This window comes from Onychomys torridus, chromosome 6 (assembly GCF_903995425.1).
Source record: "Onychomys torridus chromosome 6, mOncTor1.1, whole genome shotgun sequence".
Classification (NCBI taxonomy): Eukaryota; Metazoa; Chordata; class Mammalia; order Rodentia; family Cricetidae; genus Onychomys; species Onychomys torridus.
This window is the reverse complement of record NC_050448.1, coordinates 21,398,596-21,420,132: the sequence shown is the minus strand read 5'-3', so window position 1 is coordinate 21,420,132 and position 21,537 is coordinate 21,398,596. Positions and strand designations below refer to the sequence as shown.

The 21,537-nt window shown below is 39.2% G+C and overlaps 1 protein-coding gene across 1 annotated transcript in view; it reads right to left on the bottom strand.

Annotated features, from left to right (window-relative positions):
- Window positions 1-21,537, bottom strand: part of Larp1b (La ribonucleoprotein 1B) — a 103,427-nt gene that overhangs the window by 75,560 nt on the left and 6,330 nt on the right. The window contains 6 exon segments of the mRNA XM_036190240.1: window positions 3,084-3,249; window positions 3,695-3,838; window positions 6,909-7,049; window positions 15,288-15,462; window positions 17,560-17,619; window positions 18,149-18,207. Of these exon segments, the coding sequence (XP_036046133.1) occupies window positions 3,084-3,249; window positions 3,695-3,838; window positions 6,909-7,049; window positions 15,288-15,462; window positions 17,560-17,619; window positions 18,149-18,207 (745 nt within the window).

The window sequence follows — 21,537 nt, the reverse complement described above, 5'->3', positions numbered from 1 at the left end:
GGAATCCAGCCCTATATATGCTGGGTAAACTAGGTTTTTAAATGAGTCATTCACTGAAAGATTCCATTATAAAGCTACCTCTACCTACTTCATTTAAACACTAAATAACAAAGCTAAATATCAGTTTTACTGCCTCCCAAGTTATTCCCACTCACTTTCCAATGCACTGGGAAGAACAGTGCACTTGAGTGTCTTTGGTTGGTTCATACTCAAACTTAAGGAACTTTGGGTTTTTTTTTTTTGTTTGTTTTTTAACCTAAATTGATAACACACTGACATTATTTAGCAACCAGCACACATCTAAGTAAAATACATGACAACACAGTTATATTTATATACCCACAATCATGCACAGCTCCTAGAAGCCTAGGATTTGATCCTTAGCACTTTAAAAACAAAGGATAGGATGAATATATCTAAGGAAGAAATATCAATGACTCCATAAAGTCGATGGAGTAAGAAAATACAGACAATGCTTAGATAACTCAGGGTTAGGAAAGTGTAGACTCACTTAACCTTTCCCAGACAGAAAGTAAACTGGCACTGGCTGTATGACCAAAGACTATAAACTTCAAGGTATAGAGAGAAGCCATAAAGAGACTCTAAAGAAAAAATATTTCATAAAAGAATTTGGAATTCATACATTCAAAGTACAGTGTCCATATAATAAAATGAAAGTAAGATTCTAAAGACAAAGATCAGGATCCCAGACAGGATACAGAGAAACCCATGGTGACACAGCGTAGCTAGCAATCCTACAGCTTTTCAATCCCAGAGGAAGTTCTCAAGAGGCAACAAGTCAGGAGAACACTCACAATTTCGCATTTTTTTTTAGTGTAAAACTCCATTACTAAATAACCTTTAGGTACTTAGGACAAATTCTAACTTGAAAGAACTAAGCACCTCTAAGTAATAACTGGTGTGTGGTAACATTTCACTTGTGGGAGGAAGAAAACTATCCTACTTTTAAAACATAGGACATCTAAATCTGTCTTGTGCGAAATTCAGTCAAAGTGCAAAGTTCTGAAAAAGGCTATTTTACTGGCATCACAACAACACTAATAAATCTTTTACTTTTAAGTAATGAAAAAAATCAAAGTTGTACATTCTGAAATTTATTGCATCTCAGTACCTGATCACAGTGCCTCAGAATCTTGAAATGCCTCAGATTACAAAACCTGGAACAGTATACTGGACACTGATGCAGTCACAAGTTAAAACTGTACTTAGATGCAAATTCCTTAAATCAGTAATAAGCTTCTCTTTAAATGTAATCCATTGTGAAGACCAAACTACATAAGTAAATCCACAAATCACTATTTGCTATAGTCTATGCTAGGTTATAAACATAGAAGTCTGTAGATCTGAATGACAAGAGATTGTTCCCCTAAAAAGTAATCAGTGTTAAAATTTAACTCAATGTGGTGACTGGCTAGCTAGCACTTGGGAAATTAGGGCAGAAAGCACCAGGAATTTGAAAGCCTGGGCTCAACAAATGCCTATCACAAGAGGAAAAATAAATTATTATTATTATTATTGATATAAAAACTTCATTTAAAGTGGTTGAGACTACCCATTAGGAACAGTAAAGCATATTACCTTAAAATTTATTTCAGCTACCTAATTAGCTTATTTGCTTAGAGTGTGGTACTAGTAAAACATATTTAGCACCAAAGCACAATGAAAACTTAAAAACAAACAAACCCAGATAAATCCCTTCTCTAAGAAGTAGTAGAAACACAAAGTCTAAAGCAGGACTCCTCAAGGCCACAGCTCCACTGAGCAGAGTGCCAACCAGCTTCCCTAAGTGATACTCCACTGGTGTTGCCAAAATCCCTGAAACAACGAAAAGGAGTCCTGACTAATGTCTGACATTTTGCTCAGTGTCCTTGGGGACACACATGTCCTACCTTAGCAGCTCTGCATTCTACACTGCATGACCAGAAACTGTCAACAAGGAAGCTGCTCTGCTCCTCCCTCACCCGCATGAGCACAGTGGAGGCCGAATATCCTGACATGGAGTTGCATGTTTGTTCACTGTCAGGTCTAGAAGGGACCTAGCAGTAAGAGTTACAAAAAAAGACAGGATAATGGTATGAAGTTGACAGGCACTTTCTGGCCATAAAAAGGCACTTTCCTCAACCCTAAGAAAGGAAGCAAGAACAAAATAAGCAAGTTGCTCTGCACTGAGAGTCCATCCCATCTACCACCAAAGCTACCAAAGGGCTGATGCCAATGAAGAAATTAACTTCTAGTCACAGAGGAGGGTCCAGTTTCTTTTTTTATAAAAATGGCTAGTTTTTTTAAATGCTTATGCCCTCTCTAAAATAGTCCATTTTCCTTTACCATGCAAGAAAGAAAAATAATTAAGGTTTTTATCCAGTTGGTTACACAAATCACTTGGGAAGGTTTCTCTTTTTTGTCATTATAAACCTATCATCCAAATACTCACAATGCATATTTGAAACAAACAAAGGGCTAGAAAACTATTACAGAGAACTAAGGTCTGAACTAAAACATTCATTTAGTAGGTGTCACAAAGAAATAAGAACATAAGCTAAAGAGCTTCAAAGATTAAAACAGACAATGCAGAAATCAAAATTAAAAGACATTGGGCACTATTTTATCATTTACAAGTGTTTTTATTATTGTTATTTTTTATATGAGACAGGGTTTTGTTCTGTGTCGCAAGCTAGCTTTGAACTCACAGCAATTCTGCTTTAGCTACCCTGTGCTGGAGTTACACACCCAGCTCATTTACAAATTTTAATGTAAACATCTATTTGCAAAGGAGACACATTTTACTTAATTTCAAATAATATGTAGAATTTTTATGGACTTTTTTGATATTTACTCACTAATTATGCAATGACATTTTAACTAGTCTTAGGAAAATGACAGGAATGTGGAGAAAAATTTGTAGATACTTATTTTATCACTGTCTCCTAGAAAAAAATCAAAATAATATTCTCATTCTCTAATTTTTGTTATTGCAGTTTTGGAACCGTGATAAAGTCGTCAAAGACATACAAGTTTGCTGCAGAAACAGACTTCACTGACATCCCTGTCTGACATCCACTTACATCTGGCGCTTAATGTACTCTTTCAGCAGTGTTTCATCCACAGGATAGACCTGCACCCCTGTGCCGTCATCGTAGTAATACATCATGCTGGTGGTAAGCTCTGTGGGAAATGGCTGATCAGTTCTTTCCCCTGGCTCTCGATAACCATAGGAATAATCAAAGTTCACTGGAAACAAATAAAGTAAAAGAAAGGTGATCACAAATTAAGAAATAAGGAAGCCACAACTGTAAAGAGAAATCCAAAATGAAGAAGTTAAAACAAAATTCACCGTCAAACCAAAATAATTAACAGAAACATTGTGCAAAAGGGTCAGTAAGATGACTCAGCAGAGAAAGGCCCAAGCCACCAAGTCTAATACCCTGAGTATAATCCCTGGGTCACACGTGGTAGAGAGAACCAATTCTGTAATTTGTCCTCTGATTTCCACATGCACACTATGGCACACTCACCTAAACACACACACACACACACACACACACACACACACACACACAAATAAAAATATTTTTTAAATTAACATAATACAGGGTAATATGAAAAATGAAAATATTTGCTAACTTTTTTCAAAGCTCATATAATTTAAAAGAGGGGGGGAAATCTCATGTCATACATCTAGGGTTTCCTCGACCTCGGCCTCTTCCCCGGCCCCGGCCTCTTCCTCGGCCTCTTGCGGAACCTCGGATGGTACCACCCTCACTTCTCACACTGGATACTTCATCTTGATCATCTCTCTTTTCTCTATCCCGTCTCCAACCTTAAAATAAAAATTTTATATATTCAAATTTGCAATAAGATAACACAATCATTTCTATGAAAACAGTAATTACCTTCCCCCATTTTTTTCTCTTTGGATTTTTAAATCTTCTTTTATTTATTCTTTGATTATTTTATGTGTTTACAATATATTTTGATTATAGTCATCCCCTACCTATCTCTTTTGGATTTTTTTTTTCCAGGCAAGGTCTCACTATGGAGCTGGGGCTAGCATTGAATTCAGATTTGCCTCCCAAGTGATAGGATTAAAGGCATTAACCACCAGGTCTGGCTCCCCTTTGTGGGTTTTGGGATAGTGTCATACTATTCAGTCCAGGCTGGCCTTGAACTCCAAAATCTTCCTGCCTAAGACTTGCATGGTACAAAGATTATCAGGCAGGATCTACCACATCCTCTCTCACTCTTATACTAGTTGATAGTAGTCAGCCTATCTTTAAACAAAGTAAGAAATCCAAGGGGACTGTTAATAAGTGGGTAGGGGTAAAGAGTGTATTGGGCATATAAAGAACATTCTATAGCAAGTGACACCTTAGAGAGGCAAAGAGGTCCTCTGCTAAGAATGTGCTATGATACACACAATCACAGTGTCCCAAGGCTACTGAATTTACATGTAAAACTCTTCTAAAAAATACACTTTCCATAACACATGTAAGGAAGAGATACTACCACTACCATTCAAGTAAAAGTTTTAAAGAAAAGAGAAACAGAAAGCACAAACACACATACACAAAATCCAGATAAGATACGTGAAGAACAAGAGGAATTGGATCTATAATACACACTCCACTCTCTCACTCTTTCTTTCTCTCATTTTTGGTTTTTAGAGACAGGGTTTCTGCATAGCCCTAGCTGTCTTGGAGCTTGCTCTGTAGACCATGCTGACCTCAAACTCAAGAGATCCACCTGCCTCTGCCTCCCAAGTGCGAGGATTAAAGGTGTGCACCATTACTGCCTGGCCCACTGTCTCGTGTATGCAAACATAACATATGTACCATGAACAAGAAAATAGCTAACAGACCAAAAAAAGGATATACAAGTAGCCAATGAACATAAAAAACAATGCTCCATCTGATTGGCCCTAAGGAATGAGCTACCTATCCAGTCTGATAGGCATTCTAAAGTCCTGTGATATCAACTGTTTCATTTTGTTTTATTTATTTGTTTGTTTGTTTGTTTGTTTATTGGTAATATAGAGCATTAGAGTCCTAGCTTAGTATTCTACAACTGAGGTATACTATGAGCCCTAACATGCTGATCAAAATAGAAGAGGTAGGACATTGTGTACTATTAATGAGAGTGAAACATCAACTTTAAATTGGAATAATCCAATAATTATCAAAATAAACAAATTATAGAGACAAGGTTTTTCAAACTCATCCTTTTGATGCTGGTGAGAAGAGGGTGAAATGGAGTTATCTTGTGTGATATTTAGATGGTTTACATCATCCATCACTTTCGCTCATTAGACAACACTCCTAGCATCTATCTATTCATTCCTCAGTAAGGACATGCAGCATTATCTCCCCCCACTGAGAGCCAATTGCTCTAGACCCTATAACTCCACCTTCAGTGCCAATTTAAAATTCCTTGTAGGGTGTGTGTGTGTGTGTGTGTGTGTGTGTGTGTGTGTGTGTGTGTGTGTGTCTATGTGTCTATGTGTGTGTATTTATGTCTACCTCATGTGAAGAGGCCACAGATGTTAGAAGAGGCCCCCTGTACAGAGTTACAGGTGGTTGTGTGCTGCTCCTACTGCTGCCTGTGGGTGTTGTGACCTAACACTGACCTTCTGCAAGAGCAGTAAGCATTCTTAACCACTGAGTTATCTCTCCAGCCTCTAAAATATTCCTGCTAAAAATGGTTGCACAAAACTACAACCCCAGCTAGTGGTAGTTTGAGGTAGGAAAATTTTGAGTTCAAGACCAGTCTGGGCAACAATACCTAGTGAGATCTTATCTAAGATAGATAAACCAGATATTTCTTTCCTCAACCCAAAGTGGGCCTTATTTTACATCACACCATAATAAACTCACAGAAAGTTTAATGTGATTTAAACATAAATGTCATTTTAAAAAGTACTTAGGGCTGAGCAGTGGTGGTGCACGCCTTTAATCCCAGCACTTGGGAGGCAGAGACAGGTGGATCTGTGAGTTTGAGGCCAGCCTGGTCTACAAAGTGAGTTCCAAGACAGCCAAGGGCTGTTGTACAAAGAAATCCTGTCTCGAAAAACCAAAAAGTATTTAGATGACAAGTGTTGTTTGTGGTACACACTTTCATTCCAGCACTTGGGAAGCAGAGGCAGGTTAATCTCTGGTCTATATAGAGGGATCCTGTCTCAAAAAAGAAAGTATTCCAAATATTCCTACTAAAAATTTTTAATTCAAATACAATCATAAGGAAACATTACAAAACCCAAAGTAAAGAATATCCGTTTAAAATAATCCTATTACATTGCTGCAAGTAGTGATGCCTTTAATCCCAGCACTCAGAGGCAGACGCAGGCCAATCTCTGAGTTCATGGTTAGCATGGTCTACTTAGTTCCAGGATAATATTCCTATTATCTTTAAAAAAAAAAAAAAAAAGATCAATGTCAAGAAAAAGAACTGTTAAGACAATGATGAAGATTAAGGAGAAAGACAACTAAAGCAATGTGTAATGCCAGACCAGACTGGAAAGACAGAGAGCTGTAAGAAAGTCTACAAGTCCAGAGTGATGGCACCTTTCTGTAATCCCAGCATGTGGGAGGCTGAGGCAGAAAGATCATAAGTCTGAGGTCAGGCACATAATAAGTGCTAAGTAGTGAGATCCTGTCTCAATATAATGGAAGATAGAAAATTAAAATAAAACCAAAATGGGACATAAGGTTATTGACAGTTACACTATGAATACTCAGCTTTGTTGTTAAGTGCCATAATTGCACTATGCTTTAAACATGTCTTCTTAAGGTATGTAGGGTTAGAGATGTGTCTGCAGTTTACTCTATACAGCTCCAATGATAAGCACTAAATCTATGTTCATTTGAATTTCATGGCATTCTCAAAATGACACTTACTTCGTGTATCACTTTTCCTATTACTGTGAGCTGGTTTATTCACTTCAGGTTGACATCTAGAGCTGTTCCGGGACCCAGGTCTTTCCTGGCTGTCTGGTCTCACATCTTCTAAGTGGAGTGGTACCCATTTGTGCTTATTAGCTTGACGAAACAAAACACACAAAGTAATTACATGACAATGTACAATTTTCATTAAAGCTCTGCAATTCTGAAAGCACTCGAATTTTAATTAAAGATTCAGCTGCCTTTAAGTGGATTATCTGTAGACTGCCAAAAGAACCTTTTCATTCTTACAGACTGATCCTTGATAAGTTTGTGCAAATATTTCAAGTGAAATAATAGCAAGTGAAAAGCCAGTAATTAAAAACAAATCAATCAAACAAACAAATACCCCAGGGGCTGGGATGATGAGTCCTTTAGTAAAGCACTTGCTGGCCAAGCACCAGGACCTGAGCTTCACCCCCAGTGCCCACATCAGAGCAGAGACTGTGACACTAACACTCAGGATTGGGGAGACTGAGACAGGAGGCTCCCTGGGGCTTGCTGGTCAGTAAGAGAACCCATCTCAAACAAGACAGAGAGCAAAGGGCCTCCATAAACATCCACATCCACACAAACACACAAAAACATAAACAAACCAGAGACTTTGGTTAACTACGTGGTTTCTCAAAGCATGGGAGGAATAAGCATAAGATGCTTCCTTTCTGACACAATTGTTTTTACAGTTTATATTACAGCTATTATATGGCTCATGCCTATAATTCTAGCATCTGAGAGGAGGATTTCAAGTTCCAGTCTATCCTGAGATACACACCAAAAAAAAAAAAAAACAATCTAAGGAAAAAGAAGGTGGTTGTGGGCCGGGCGGTGGTGGCGCACGCCTTTAATCCCAGCACTCAGGAGGCAGAGCCAGGTGGATCTCTGAGTTCGAGGCCAGCCTGGGCTACCAAGTGAGTTCCAGAAAAGGTGCAAAGCTACACAGGAAAACCCTGTCTCGAAAAACCAAAAAAAAAAAAAAAAAAAAAAAAAAAAAGAAGAAGGTGGTTATGATGTTAACTCCTTTTCCTCAAGACAGGGTCTCATTATGTAGGCCTGGCTGTCCTGGAACTTGCTCTGTAGATCGGGCTGGCTTTGAACTCACAGAGATCCACCTGCCTCTAACTCCCAAGCGCTGGGATTAAAGGCGTGCACCCCCACTGCCCAGCAATGACATTAATTTCAATTGCCATCTTGAAGGGATTTTGAATCACCAAGGGAGGAGATTTTTCTAGATTCTGTTCATTAAGGTGGGCCTCACTTAATAGTGGCCAGCACCGTTTTATGGGCTACGGCATGAGAGTAAGAGGAGAAAAAGCAGAGCAAAGGCTTCATGGCCTTCTGCTTCATGACTGGGGGGTGAAATATAGCCAGCTGCCTCAAAATCCTGCCTCTACAGCTTCCCTATCATAAGGGAATGTATCCTTTAACCATGATCCAAAATAAATCATAGCGTCAGGAAAAGGAGCTAATCAGGTGTGGTGGCTGGTTCAAGCCTATAATTCCAGCACATTGAGTGTTGAGGCAAGAGAATTAATAGTTCAAAGCCAAACTGGATCCATAGAAAGATTCTGTCTGAATAAAAAGATAGAAGATGAGCAGAGGCAGGAAGAAGAGAGGACAGGAGGAAGAAGAAAAGAAAAGAGATACAATCAGTTGGCTTCTGTAGGGGACCAGCAATATAAAAATTGTTTTGGTTGCCAGGCACAGTGGTGCACATCCTATCCCAGCACTTAGGAGGCAAAGGTAGGGGGATCTTTGTAAGTTTAAGTCCAGCCCGGCTATAAAGTGAGTCCCATGACAGCCAGAGTTAGATAGATCTAGTCACAAAAAAAGGGAAAAAATTGTTATAGTTATACTATAGTAAATTTCTGAAAATCTTTTATACTGATTCCATCATTAAGGTCTCAAAATGCTTAGCATTTGGCCCAATGTGATATAGATATAATAGGATGAAAGGGTAGATTAATGAACTTACTTTTAAAGAGCAACAACTTGTTTGAAATGTTTTACATTGGTATAGATTTTAGTCTATTGATACAAACTTAAAGTTAATTTTGTTATACTATGTGTATATTTCTACTCTTGTTTAAGGTATTATGTTTGTACAGCTCATTTAAAATTGTAATGGATAATTAAAAAATAGATTAATAATTAGTCATCTATGATAATCATACTTGTAGCTATGTTAGTTAAGTCTTCTAGTATACATAGATATATTTCAGATAGGTAATCTTCATATACTTCAAAGACCTACAGAATATGGCATTTAAAATGTTTTTAAAATGTAGACTTTATGGACAGTGAGACATGTCTGCTCCTGGCAGCACTGATTTACTTCAGAGAGGAGGATGGGCATTGAAGACACTCTATATGGAGTTTATCTTCTTCTTGGCAAAAATAGCCATTTGGGCAAGAAACTGTTCTTGCCTGGACTGCTTGATCAACTGGACATGCAAGACCCATAGAAAGGTGACTACTGAACTTTGCTTGGCAAAATGGTCCTTCAGGTTCCTGCTCCGCAGAGGAAACTGCCAGACATTCTACAGGACACTGAAAAAAGTGACCAAGAGACTCTAACCCTGAGGGCTAAAGAGATGCCCCAACTTTACAAAGGAACATTAGGTGACCGGACTGCCAGCTGTCTCTGTCTACCCTATAAGACTCCCAAAAGTTGCTTGCATCCTTCTCCCATTTCTCAGGTAATAATATATCCTTCTGAGGTCTTTGATGCAGTTGAAGACTAGATAGGTATAATTTTTCTTAGTTATGATAAAAGATAAGCTAGATATTAAACCTTAGACTCACAAATATAAGATAGTATATCTTCTTTAATTCTGCCAAATACTAATAGACTAGATATTATAAATAGACTAGATATTGTAACTGTAATTCTTGCTTGATAATTGTTTTGTTATCTGTAATTTTACTATGTGAAAGTTAACCTTCCTTTTTAAAAAGAAAAAAGAAAGGGGGAAGTGCTGTGGATATCACTCTGTCTAAATAAAATGTTGATTGGCCAGTAGCCAGGCAGGAATTATAGGCAGGACAAGCAGAGAAGAGAATTCTGGGAAGTAGAAGGCAGAGGCGGAGAGACACTGCCAGCCACCGCCATGATAAGGGAAATGTGAGGTACTGGTAAGCCACAAGCCACGTTGTGGCAAAGTATAGATTAATAGAAATGGGCTGAATATAAGAATAAGAGCTAGACAATGGTAGGCCTTAGCTAATAGCCAAGCAGTTTAAATAATATAAGCATCTGTGTGTTCATTTATAAGTGGGCTACTGGACTGCTGGGGCTTAGTGGGACCTGGAGAAAAGCTCTCCAGCTACACCAATGTGTATTTTTCAACTAAATTAAAAAGAGGTAGGAGAGGGCTGGAGAGATGGCTCAGAGGTTAAGAGCACTGACTGCTTTTACAGAGGTCCTGAGTTCAATTCCCAGCAACCACAAGGTGGTTCACAACCATCTGTAATGAGATCTGGTGCCCTCTTCTAACCTGTAGTCATACATGCTGAATACAAAATAAATAAATAAATCTTAAAAAGAAAGGGAGGTAGGAGAAAGGAAAGATGACTGAAGTACTGATGGGGAAAAGAGTATTATGGCTGGCAAGATGGCTTAATGGGTGAAAACACCTCCCAAAAGCCTGATGCTGCAGAATATTTGTTTACACTGTGAAGATGTGTCTTCTCCAAGATATCTTCTGATTGGTTTAGTAAAGAGTTAAATGGTCAATAGCTGGTCAGGAAGGTTAGGTGGGACTTCTGGTGACAGACAGAACTCTGGGAAGAAGGGCAGAGATGCTGAGAAGGGAAGGAAGCAGGATGGGCAGTAAGCAATAGAATGCAGATAATAAATGGGCTAATTTAAGTTATAAGAGCCATTAGGACAAGCTTAGGCTAAGGCTGAGCTTTCATAATTAATAATAAGTCTGTATCATTAGTTGTGAGCTGGCACCCAAAGGAAAGTCTAATTACAGCCTGACTGAATTTGAGCCTTCTTAAAACCTGTATCATAGGAGAAAGCTGACTCCTGCAAGCTGCCTTCAACTCCACATGCATGCTGTGAATGCATACACTCATATGTGGTGGTAGGAGAGGAAGAGAGAGGCAGAGGCAGAGGCAGGCAGATTTCTGAGTCAGAGGCCAACCTGGTCTATGAATTGAGTTCTTGAACATCCAGAGCTACACAGAGAAACCCTGTCTCCAAAAACCAAACAAACAAACAAAACCTTAAATAGCATAGAAAGCCTGCCCCATGCTATCTACCTTCACAACCCAATCCCATCCTTGTCTACTTTATCTTTTTGGTTTGGCCAACTTAGTACTCACTAAATAACACAGGCTGGTCTCAAACTTGCATTCCTCCTGCCTATGCTTTCCAAGTTCTTTGTGTATGTATGTATGCACATGTGTCATGGGTGTATGTCGTACATGGAAATTAGACAACCTTTGGAGTCATCTTCAGAAAAACCATCCATCTCCTTTGAGACTTAGTTTTTCACTGACCTTCACCTTACTAATTATGCAAGACTGGCTGTCCAGTAAGTCCTACAGAACCTCCTGCCTCCAACTCACAAGTTCTGCCATTATGCCTCACTTTCACATGGGTTCTGGGGATCAAATTCGGATCCTCATGTATGGCTGTCAAACACTTTTAGTCATAATCTAACTTTCCAGTTCCTCAAGCCCTTCTTTAAAGTAAAAATCAAACCAGGCATGATGTATGCCTTAGATCCCAGAACTAAGGAGGCAGTAAGCTCTAGGCCAGTCAGGATTATGTAGCGAGACCTGTAGTGGTATTTGCTCTGCCCATGACCTTGGGCTAAACTCTTATAAGGAGTTGGAGAAGGGGCTGGGCGACTAGAGAAACTTACAGCTACAGAGAACCTGTCTCAAACAAAACAAAACAAATAAATGAATAAAGTTAAAAACAAAACAAAAACCACAATATGTGCTAGATTTGATGTGCTGGCTTTGCATGCAAAAAAAAGTGCTTCTGGCTGGGCAGTGGTGGCGCACACCTTTAATCCCAGCACTCAGAAGGCAGAGGCAGGTGGATCTCTGTGAGTTAGAGAACAGCCTGGTCTACAAAGAGTGCTTCAAGCCATAAGACCAGAGTTGGAGACCCTGGGACTCACATTGTGGAAGGAAAGAACCAACTGCTATAAGTTATCTTTTGTCCTCCACATGCATGCTGTGGTATGTGCATGTCCCCCACCCCTGTACGTAAAATATAAGAATAAGTTTGCCAATATTATCGTCTTCATTGAAAAAACATACACAGTAGGTGCACAATTCATGGACTTAAATATGACCTTAATTTATCTAGCCATATATATATATATATATCACTAGGCATTAAATATTGATCCATCGATTTCAACTGAAGCAACCAAAACAAAGACAAATTTTAGAGCAAAATGACAAGTCTTTCAGAAGTATGAATTCTAGATAGCCATGAAGACTAAGAAGCAGAAAAAATGTTGAGTGATAAAGCAGTTAATGAATAGGAAAATTTTTTTCAATACTTACTTATTCTGCTCTAATACTTAAAAGCAGTCAGGCTTTGCTCATTAGAGCAAAGAAGTCTAGCCCTTAACTCAACACCTAAAATTACTTAATAAAAGACAATGATTCAGCCAGGCATACTGGCACACACCTTTAATCCCAGTACTTGGGAGACAGACGCAGGAGGATCTCTGTGAGAGGCCAGACTGGTCTACATAGTGAGCTTCAGGACAGCCAGGGCTACATAAAGAAATCCTGCCTCAAAAATACAATAAATAAAAAAAATAAAAATAAATAAATAAAAGACAATGATTCAAGTAAGTGCTTAGTATATGACAATTTGGTATTGATAACAAAGAGGTTAACTGCCAAGTGCTACACCTTCAAATGTATCTTGGTGTATAATTTCACCTATGCAGAGTAACTGCTTCAGTGCCTGCCATAGAACAATCCTTTTTATATACCGAATATGTATTACTGTCATTGGTTTGATAAAGAGCTGACTAGCCAATAGGCAGGAAGAGGTTAAGCGAGAGCGCTAAGCTGAGAGGATGCTGGGAAGAAGGGCTGAGTCACAGGAGTCACCAGCCAGACACAGAGAAAGCAGGAGATGAATATGCCATGCTGAAAAAAGGTACCACCATGTGATAGATCATAGATAAGAAATATGGGTTAATTTAAGATATAAGAGCTAGTAACAAGCCTAAACTATTAACCAAGCATTTATAATTAATAAGTCTCTATGTGGTTATTTGGGAGATGGCTGGTGGGACAGAGAAAGTCCACTTACAAGTGCCTTCCCAAAGCACTCAAAAATCTTAATTTTAAGCTACATAAACCTTGCCTATATCTCCTGCTGCTCATCCTAGGCTCAGAACCCTGAATAAGTATAGGCTTTCATCAACCCTGTCCCTAAACACATTAAGAGTCCAGAAAAGAAAAAGGCAAAGAATTTAGGGCAGTAAGTTTTTCCTTCATAACAATTTTTCAGGGAAAACCTTGACTAAGATTGGAGCTGGAGAGGTGACTGTTCAGGCTAAATGCATGAGCTGCCTTTCTGGAGGATCTAATTCAAATCCTAGCACCCATGTTGGGTGACTCAGAACTGCCTATAACGCCAGGAATCAAAACATCCTTTTCTGGATTACATGGGTATCTGTGCCTACACACACTAACACACATGCACACACACACACACACACACACACACACACACACACACACAACGATATTTCATTTGTGCTTTAATAAATAAAGCTTGCCCGGAGATCAGAGGGAAAAGGCCAGCCATTATAAGTAAACAAAGAAGTCAGGCAACGATAGCACATGCCCTTAATTTAGCAGGTAGGATCTCTGTGTATTCAAGGCCACACTGGAAACAGAGCCAGGTGTGGTAGCACAGGCCTTAATTCCAACACTAGTTAACCATGGAGGTCTGGATGTCTGTATAGACAGAAAGTGACAGAGCTGTGTAGGAAAAGGAAGTGATGTAGCTGGGCAGAGGGCGAATCACATGGCAGAACAACAGGGCATATAGATGTGGGTAGACAGGAAGTAACTGGCATTTGGAAGCTACAGAGTTGGTGAGGTAAGGTTGGCTTGTGACTTTCCTGATTTCCCTGATCTAAGGCTTTCACCCCTATATTTGGCTCTGTGTTTTTTATTTAATAAGACCAATTAGAAATACATCTCCACACATACTTGCACATAATTAAAAATAAATCTTTAAAAAGCTGTCTGTCGGGTGTGAGCTGTGAAGACAAAAGGCAGGTGAGTTCCAGGATGCCCAGTACTACATATTGAGACTGTCTCAAACAGAAAAACAAAACAAACATCCTTAAAATACTGACTAAAACTGTCCTTACTTTTTCTCTTAGAAAACCAGGGGCTGGCTGGGCAAAACTGTTCTTACTTTTTCTCTTAGAAAACCAGGGGCTGGCTGGGCGTGGTGGTGCACGCCTTTAATCCCAGCACTTGGAGGCAGAGGCAGGAGAATCTGTGAGTTCCAGGCCAGACTATCTACAGAGACAGGACAGCCAGGGCTGTTATACAGAGAAATCCTGTCTCAAAAAAACATAAATAGATAGATAGATAGATAGATAGATAGATAGATAGATAGGTAGGTAGGTAGGTAGGTAGGTAGGTAGGTGAGTGAGTGAGTGAGTGAGTGAGTGAGTGAGTGAGTGAGTGAGTGAGTGAATGAGTGAATGAATAAATAAATAAATAAATAAATAAATAAATAAATAAATAAATAAGAAAGAAAACCAGGGGCTGGAGAGATGGCTCAGCAGTTAAGAGCACTGTCTGATCTTCTAAAGGACCCAGGATCAATTCTCAGCACCCACATGGCAGCTCATAACTGTCTGTAACTTCAGTTCCTGGGACCCAACTCCCTCACACAGACATATATACAGGCAAAACACCAATGCACATTAAAGAAATAGTTTTTCCATTTTCTCAGAATTCTCTAAAAAGCAGAAAGTATTTTCAATGTAAATTTAAAATTAACAACAGTGCTACACAACTTTCCAAGAAAATCTACAAGAATACCTATAAGGAATTTTACTCCATTTTTTTTGTACAGAATATAGTTTAAGCAGGGTTGCTACACAGAGACAGCCCTTCTCAACAACCCCCCCCCACACACACACACACAAAATAAATAAAAGAGGGGGGTCAGGACAGAAGGTCAAACAGGTCAAACCTGTTGCAAGTGGTTTAAAACCCAGCACACACATGTGAGTGATGACAGAGAGCAGCTAACTAATAATTCATCACCACACAGTCTTCCAAAACTTCAAGTTAAAATGAAGACACAGGCCAGCTGACCTCTCTTCCGCTGGCTGCTTGACTGAGCCTCATCCTCGCTGACATTCTCCACAGGACCATCTAGTTTTGCTTCCCGGTTCTCTTTGCTCTCACTGTTGCTTCTTTTTTCAATCTTCTCTTCTTTTTCTTTTCTAAATTGTGGCTTCTTATTTCCTTGGCTGATAACATTCTGAGACTGAAAAAAAAAGAAAGTGTTCTGAATAGAATCATTTCTATTAACATTTCACTAAAAAAAAAAAAATCTATTCTAAACATTGCTAAACAAATGGAAAAAAAATAACTTCTCAAAAATAAAAACCTGGGCTAGGCAGTGGTGGTGCATGCCTTTAATCCCAGCACTCGGGAGGCAGAGCCAGGCGGATCTCCGTGAGTTTGAGACCAGCCTGGTCTACAGAGTGAGAACCAGGGCAGGCACCAAAACTACATGGAGAAACCCTGTCTCGAACAAATGAAAACCTGGAAGGGTAGGCACTTGTCTAGTATGTCTGAGGTACTGAGTTAGATCCCAATTTCACCAACACATGAATTTGCTGCCATCATTAGTCAAAGAAATGCAAATCAACCATATATTTACTATGATGGCTACAGTTTTAACAACTGACCAAATTAAGAGTTACCAAGGCTATGAAGTAACTGGAATTCTTAGACACCACCAGTGAGAGTGAAATCTTGGCAGTTTCTGTGTAGCCCTAGCTGTCCTGAAACTCATTCTGTAGACCAGGCTGGCCTGATACTCAGAGATACTCTTCCTGCCTCTGACTCAATGCTGGGATTTAAGACATGGGCCACCACTGCCCAGTCTTTGCCAGTTTCTTTAAAAAACAAAACAACAACAAAAACAAAAAACTAAATAATACCTAGTATATGATCTTGCCAATCTTCTCCTAGTTATTTACAATGGGGGGGAAGGGGGAGGAAATATCTAAGAAAAATTTTATATCAAGTTTCATTTACAATAACTCAAATGTCCATCATTTCATTACATTACAACCATAAATTGGAATGTATCACTGACACACACATGGGGGAAAAAAAAAACAAAACCTCAAGGTAATATAGTGCTGAGTAAGCAAGAAACAACAGTGCCTCCTACACTGTGTGTTCCACCTACACAGAAAATACAAACATTGCTGATGGTGGAGATGACTCCAACACCTGCAGGCAGGAGCCCAGCTCATTTTTCTGTTTGCAGTGATGAGTTTACTCACATATTCTGATAAAAACTGGGTAGTGGTGGTGCATGCCTTTAATCCCAGCATTAGGAAAGCAACAGGCAGGCAGATCTCTGTGAGTTGAAGGCCAGCATGATCTATACAGCAACAGCAAGTCCCAGTTCGAGGACAGCCAGAGCTACACAGAGAAACCCTGTATTGATAAAACAAACAAACAAACAAAAACCCAAAACACACCCACACACAAAACCAACCCCCCCAAAAAAACCCGAAAAAACATGGTGATTCACTCCTTTAATCCCAGCACCAGGGTGGCAGAGGCAGGCTGATCTCCTCTAATTTGAGGCCAGCCTAGTAGTCTACAGAATGAGTTCCAGAACAGTATGGGCTAGGTAAAGAAAACCTGTCTCAAAACACAAAAACCCCTGCCCCCACCCCCCAAATAATAACTAAGGGCTGAAGAAATGGCTCAGCAGTTAAGATCGCATGTTGCTCTTTTTTTTTTTTTTTTAATTTTATTTTTGTCCAGGATAGGGTTTCTCTGTGTAGCTTTGGAACCTATGCTGGAACTCACTCTGTAGACCAGGCTGGCCTCTGTCTCCTGAGTGCTCTGGTTAAAGGCATGTGCCACTACTGGTGGCCTGGTGCATGTTGCTCTTTCAAAGGACCTGAATCAGTTCCCAGCACTCAGTTTCTCACAACCACCTGTAATTACAGTTCTAGGCATCTGGCCTCCACAGGCATCAAGTATACACACGGTGCCCATACAGGCAAAACACTCATACACATTAAATAAATATAATTTTTTAAGTTAAAAATAAAATTTAATCATTTTTGTTTAAAAAAAAAATCACAGAGTGATGCAAACACTGTACCAGCTCCTGGGAATATAGCCAGGTAGGGAAATATAAATGAAAACAGCATCTTATAATTGGGTAAAACTTTAAGCCACTAAATTCATCACCAATACTATGTATGTAGCAAAGAATGTTTCAAGTCAAAATAATCCTTCTGATGAGCTATATTTTTAAATATACCCAATACAGCAAATAATGCTGAAATAAGAATTTTCTTTTTAAAAGACTTAAATACATACTTACCCCCGTGTTCACTAATTCACCTGGTGTTGGCCAGTTTGCCATATCACTGAAGTCACTAGCCTAAAATGTAATAAAATAATTATTACAACTGAAAATGATTTTTAGAATTTTTAGACAGAAAAAAATATTTCTAAATGTAATTTTTGTTGCCAGGCATGGTGGTATTTGCCAGCAATCTTGAGCACTTAGAAGTAGGAGAAATAGGAATTCAAGATCAACCATGGGCACAAAAGGCTAACCTGGGCTACACTGAGACCACCCATTCCCTCAGCAACAAGCTAAATATAGTGGCACATGCCTTTGATCCCAGCACTCTGGAGGCAGATGCAAGTAGATATGTGAGTTCAGGCCAGCCTAATCTACCTAGTGAGACCCTGTCTCAACCAAAGGGGAAAAAAAGCAACAGCAAAATCAAATAAAGTAATAGCAATTTTAAAAATCACCTCTGTGTACTTATATGTAGACTTGGCAAGTTAATTCAAATATTTCTCAAACATTTTGAAGTAAAAATTCAATGGTCTTAGGATCAGACTTCAAAAAGAATTTTCAAAATCAATACATTTAAAAAGTACATCCTGTAAAGGCATACCTTGTTGGATTTCTTTGTCTTGAGTTTTCCCGCTTTTATAATTTTGGGGGAACTGAGCTCTAAAGAAAATATATAAAATTGTTTTTACAATCTTTTCATTTAATAAATTTAGCAAAATAAGTATTTCAATTTTGGCAAGTTAGCAGTCATCACTCACAACAAAATTCAAGTTTGTGGTACTCAAATTCCTAGAAAGATATCAAGTAAAATATGCAAATTCAAATGTTATCCACATTTGAAAATACTGGCAGGGCAGTGAGGGGCTCAAGCCTTTAATCCCAGCATTTGGGAGGCAAAAGCAAGCAGATCTAACACCCAGGGCTACACACAAAAAAAAAAAGTTTAAAAAAACAAAGAAAAAAAATGTAAAATACTAATTTATACTAAACTGGCAGACCAAGCATTTTATTAAGAAAATATAAGACGGGTGGTGGCAGCTCATGCCTTTAATCCTAGCATTAGGGAGGCAGAGGCAGGCTCCAAAACTACATAGAGAAACCCTGTCTTGAAAAACTTAAAAAAAAAAAAAAAAAGAAGGTTTTGGGGATTTAGCTCAGTGGTAGAGTGCTTGCCTAGCAAGCACAAGGCCCTGGGTTTGATCCTCAGCTCCACAAAAAAAAAAAAAAAAAAGAAGAAGAAGAAGAAAAAAGAAAAAGGAAAAAGAAAATACAACATGCTGGGTGGTGGTAGCAGCAGCGTTTAGTCCCAGCACTCAGGAGTCAGAGGCAGGCGGATCTTTGAGTTCAAGGACAGCCTGGTCTACAAAGTTGAGTTCCCAGGACAGCTAGGGCTACACACATGCAGAGAAACCCTGTCTTAAAAAACAAAAACAAAACAACAACAGCAAAAACCCAAAAAAGAAAAGAAAATACAACATAATAAAAATGAAACTGTAAATTCTAAGTAAAATTCTATTCTACTCACTTTCTTGTTCTCTCCCTTTTAATTTTATTTTTTTGCCATGTCAAAAATGGGAAGGCAAGTGTTCTACCTCCAAGTTACAGCCCCAGCCCTCAACTCACTTTGTAATAGGATAAGTTATTCTATATAACACAGTCACCAGAGAACACTTAGAAAAGGGGTTAAGACAAAAAAAACTACTTCTAGGAAACAAACAGGTTTGGCAACCTTAACAGATTATATACCTAGTATCTCTGTTAGGGATTCTGTTGTTATAAAACAACATTACCCGAGGCTAGAAAGATGACTCAGTGGTTAAGAGCACTTGCTAAGACCTGGGTTTAGTTCCCAGCACACATGTGGTGGCTCAGAATCATCCATAAATATAGTTCCAAGTAATTCAACACCTTCTTCTGACCTCTGTGGACACTAGGCACACACATGGTACGTACACATACATACATGCAGGAAAAAATGCTCATACATATAAACTAAATAAATTTTTAAAAGACAAAGAAAACAATAACAAACAAATGACCAAAAACAACTTGGAGATAAAAGCATTTGTTTTATCTTACACTTCCAGGTTACCAGTCCATCAGAGAAGGCAGCCAGGGCAGAAATATAGAGGCAAAAGCTGAAGCACAGGCCATGGAGGAGTGCTGCTCACTGGCTTGTTCAACCTGCTTTCTTATAATACCCAGGACTACCAGCCCAGGGTGGCACCATAGTGTATTAGCTCCTCCAACAACCATTCATTAAAATGGCCCTCAGGCTTGCCTACAGGCCAATTTTATGGAGGAATTTTCTAAATTGTGGTTCCCTCTTCTCAAATAATGCCAGTTAGTGTTAACAAAACAAACAAAAATAATAATAAAAAAATAAGACAAACAAACAATCAGGACACCCAGAATCCAGCCACAAAAAGCAAAGTAACAGGTCCCTGTAGAAATTTATGGGCTGGGGCTGCAGATAGAGAGCTTACCCAACATTTGCAAGGTCAGTGCCCCCAAACAAGCAAATAGACAACCATTGCATCATCTATCCTTATCTTGAAAGAAAGCACAATGGTTGATCATAAAATCTGCCTTTAAATTAAGACTTTTAAAGCTGTGGTTGTGTTTTTTATATTCATTCACTTACTCATTTATTACTTAACTTACTTTGTGGGGGGTATTTATATACTTATTTGGGGTTTTTTGGAGGCAGAGTCTGGATGTGTAGCCCTGGATAACATGGAACTGGTTATGCAGACCAGCTAGCCTCAAACTTGAAGTGACCCTGTCTCTGCTTTCTTCCCTAGTATTGGGACTATAGGTGTGAGCCACCACAATCAGCCGTATCAGTCTGGGACTAGGAGTCTATCATCAGTATGAGCTACAATAAGAGTCTCTCTCTCTCTCTCTCTCTCTCACACACACACACACACACACACACACACACACACACACTGCTTCTCCCTCTGAAGTGGGGAGGGGAGCTGGAGATACGGTTTCCTGGTTAACAGCCTTCCAGAGGACCCGAGTTTGGTCATGCAGGTCATAACTGCCTGTAAGTCCATCTACAGGAGATTCAATGCTATCTTTTGTCCTCTGTAGGCACATTCACATCTCTCCCACACACATACACATAATTAAAACTAAAATAACAGCCAAGTGTAGTGGCACAGGGCTTTGATCTCTGCCTCCTGAGCACAAAGGCAGATTTGGAGAGGCTAGCCTGGTCTACATCTAAAGTTTCAGTATACCCAGGGCTACATAGAGACCCTGTTTTAAATCAATTAATTAAATAACTATATATACTTTTTAAAAGAATATTTCTCAAAGAAGGTAACATGGCATGGTGGAATGTGCCTGTAATACTCTACAAGTACATGAATTATCTAGATAGTATGTGTATGTGCATATGAATAAAACATATCAAAGAACATGCAATGCTGGCACACATACCTTGGCAGCAACCAGTGTCTCTACCTAAACTTACGACCTGTTTAACAACAAGGAAATCATGCCTGGTACAGGAACCTTAGCCAGCTATTCAGGGTTGGTGAAGTTACAATCTTGGAGGAGAACCTACAAGCAGCACTTTACTAAACAAGCATACCCCCTAACTACATTCTAAATATGTCCTTATACCCAAGTGTAGTTTTCCCTACTCATCAAGGAAACTTGAAACTTCTCTTTAAGAAAACAACAATCAATCAAAATGCAGAGATGTGGTGCCTAGGCCCACTGAACAGAACTACAATACAACTCACTCACCTATGGCTCAGGGAACACGGCAGAAGAGAGGGCAGAAGAGAGAAAGAAGCAGAGGGTCAGGGAGTAGGCTGTGAGATTGGGTCTCACAGGCATGCCAGAAGCTACATCCATAAAGCCTTACCAATATGACTACCTAACCATTACCTGAACCAGGACTACACCATAATAGACATGCCAAAGAAGACAGAAGAATAACCATGAAGCCTCAGTCCTACACAAAGAGCTACA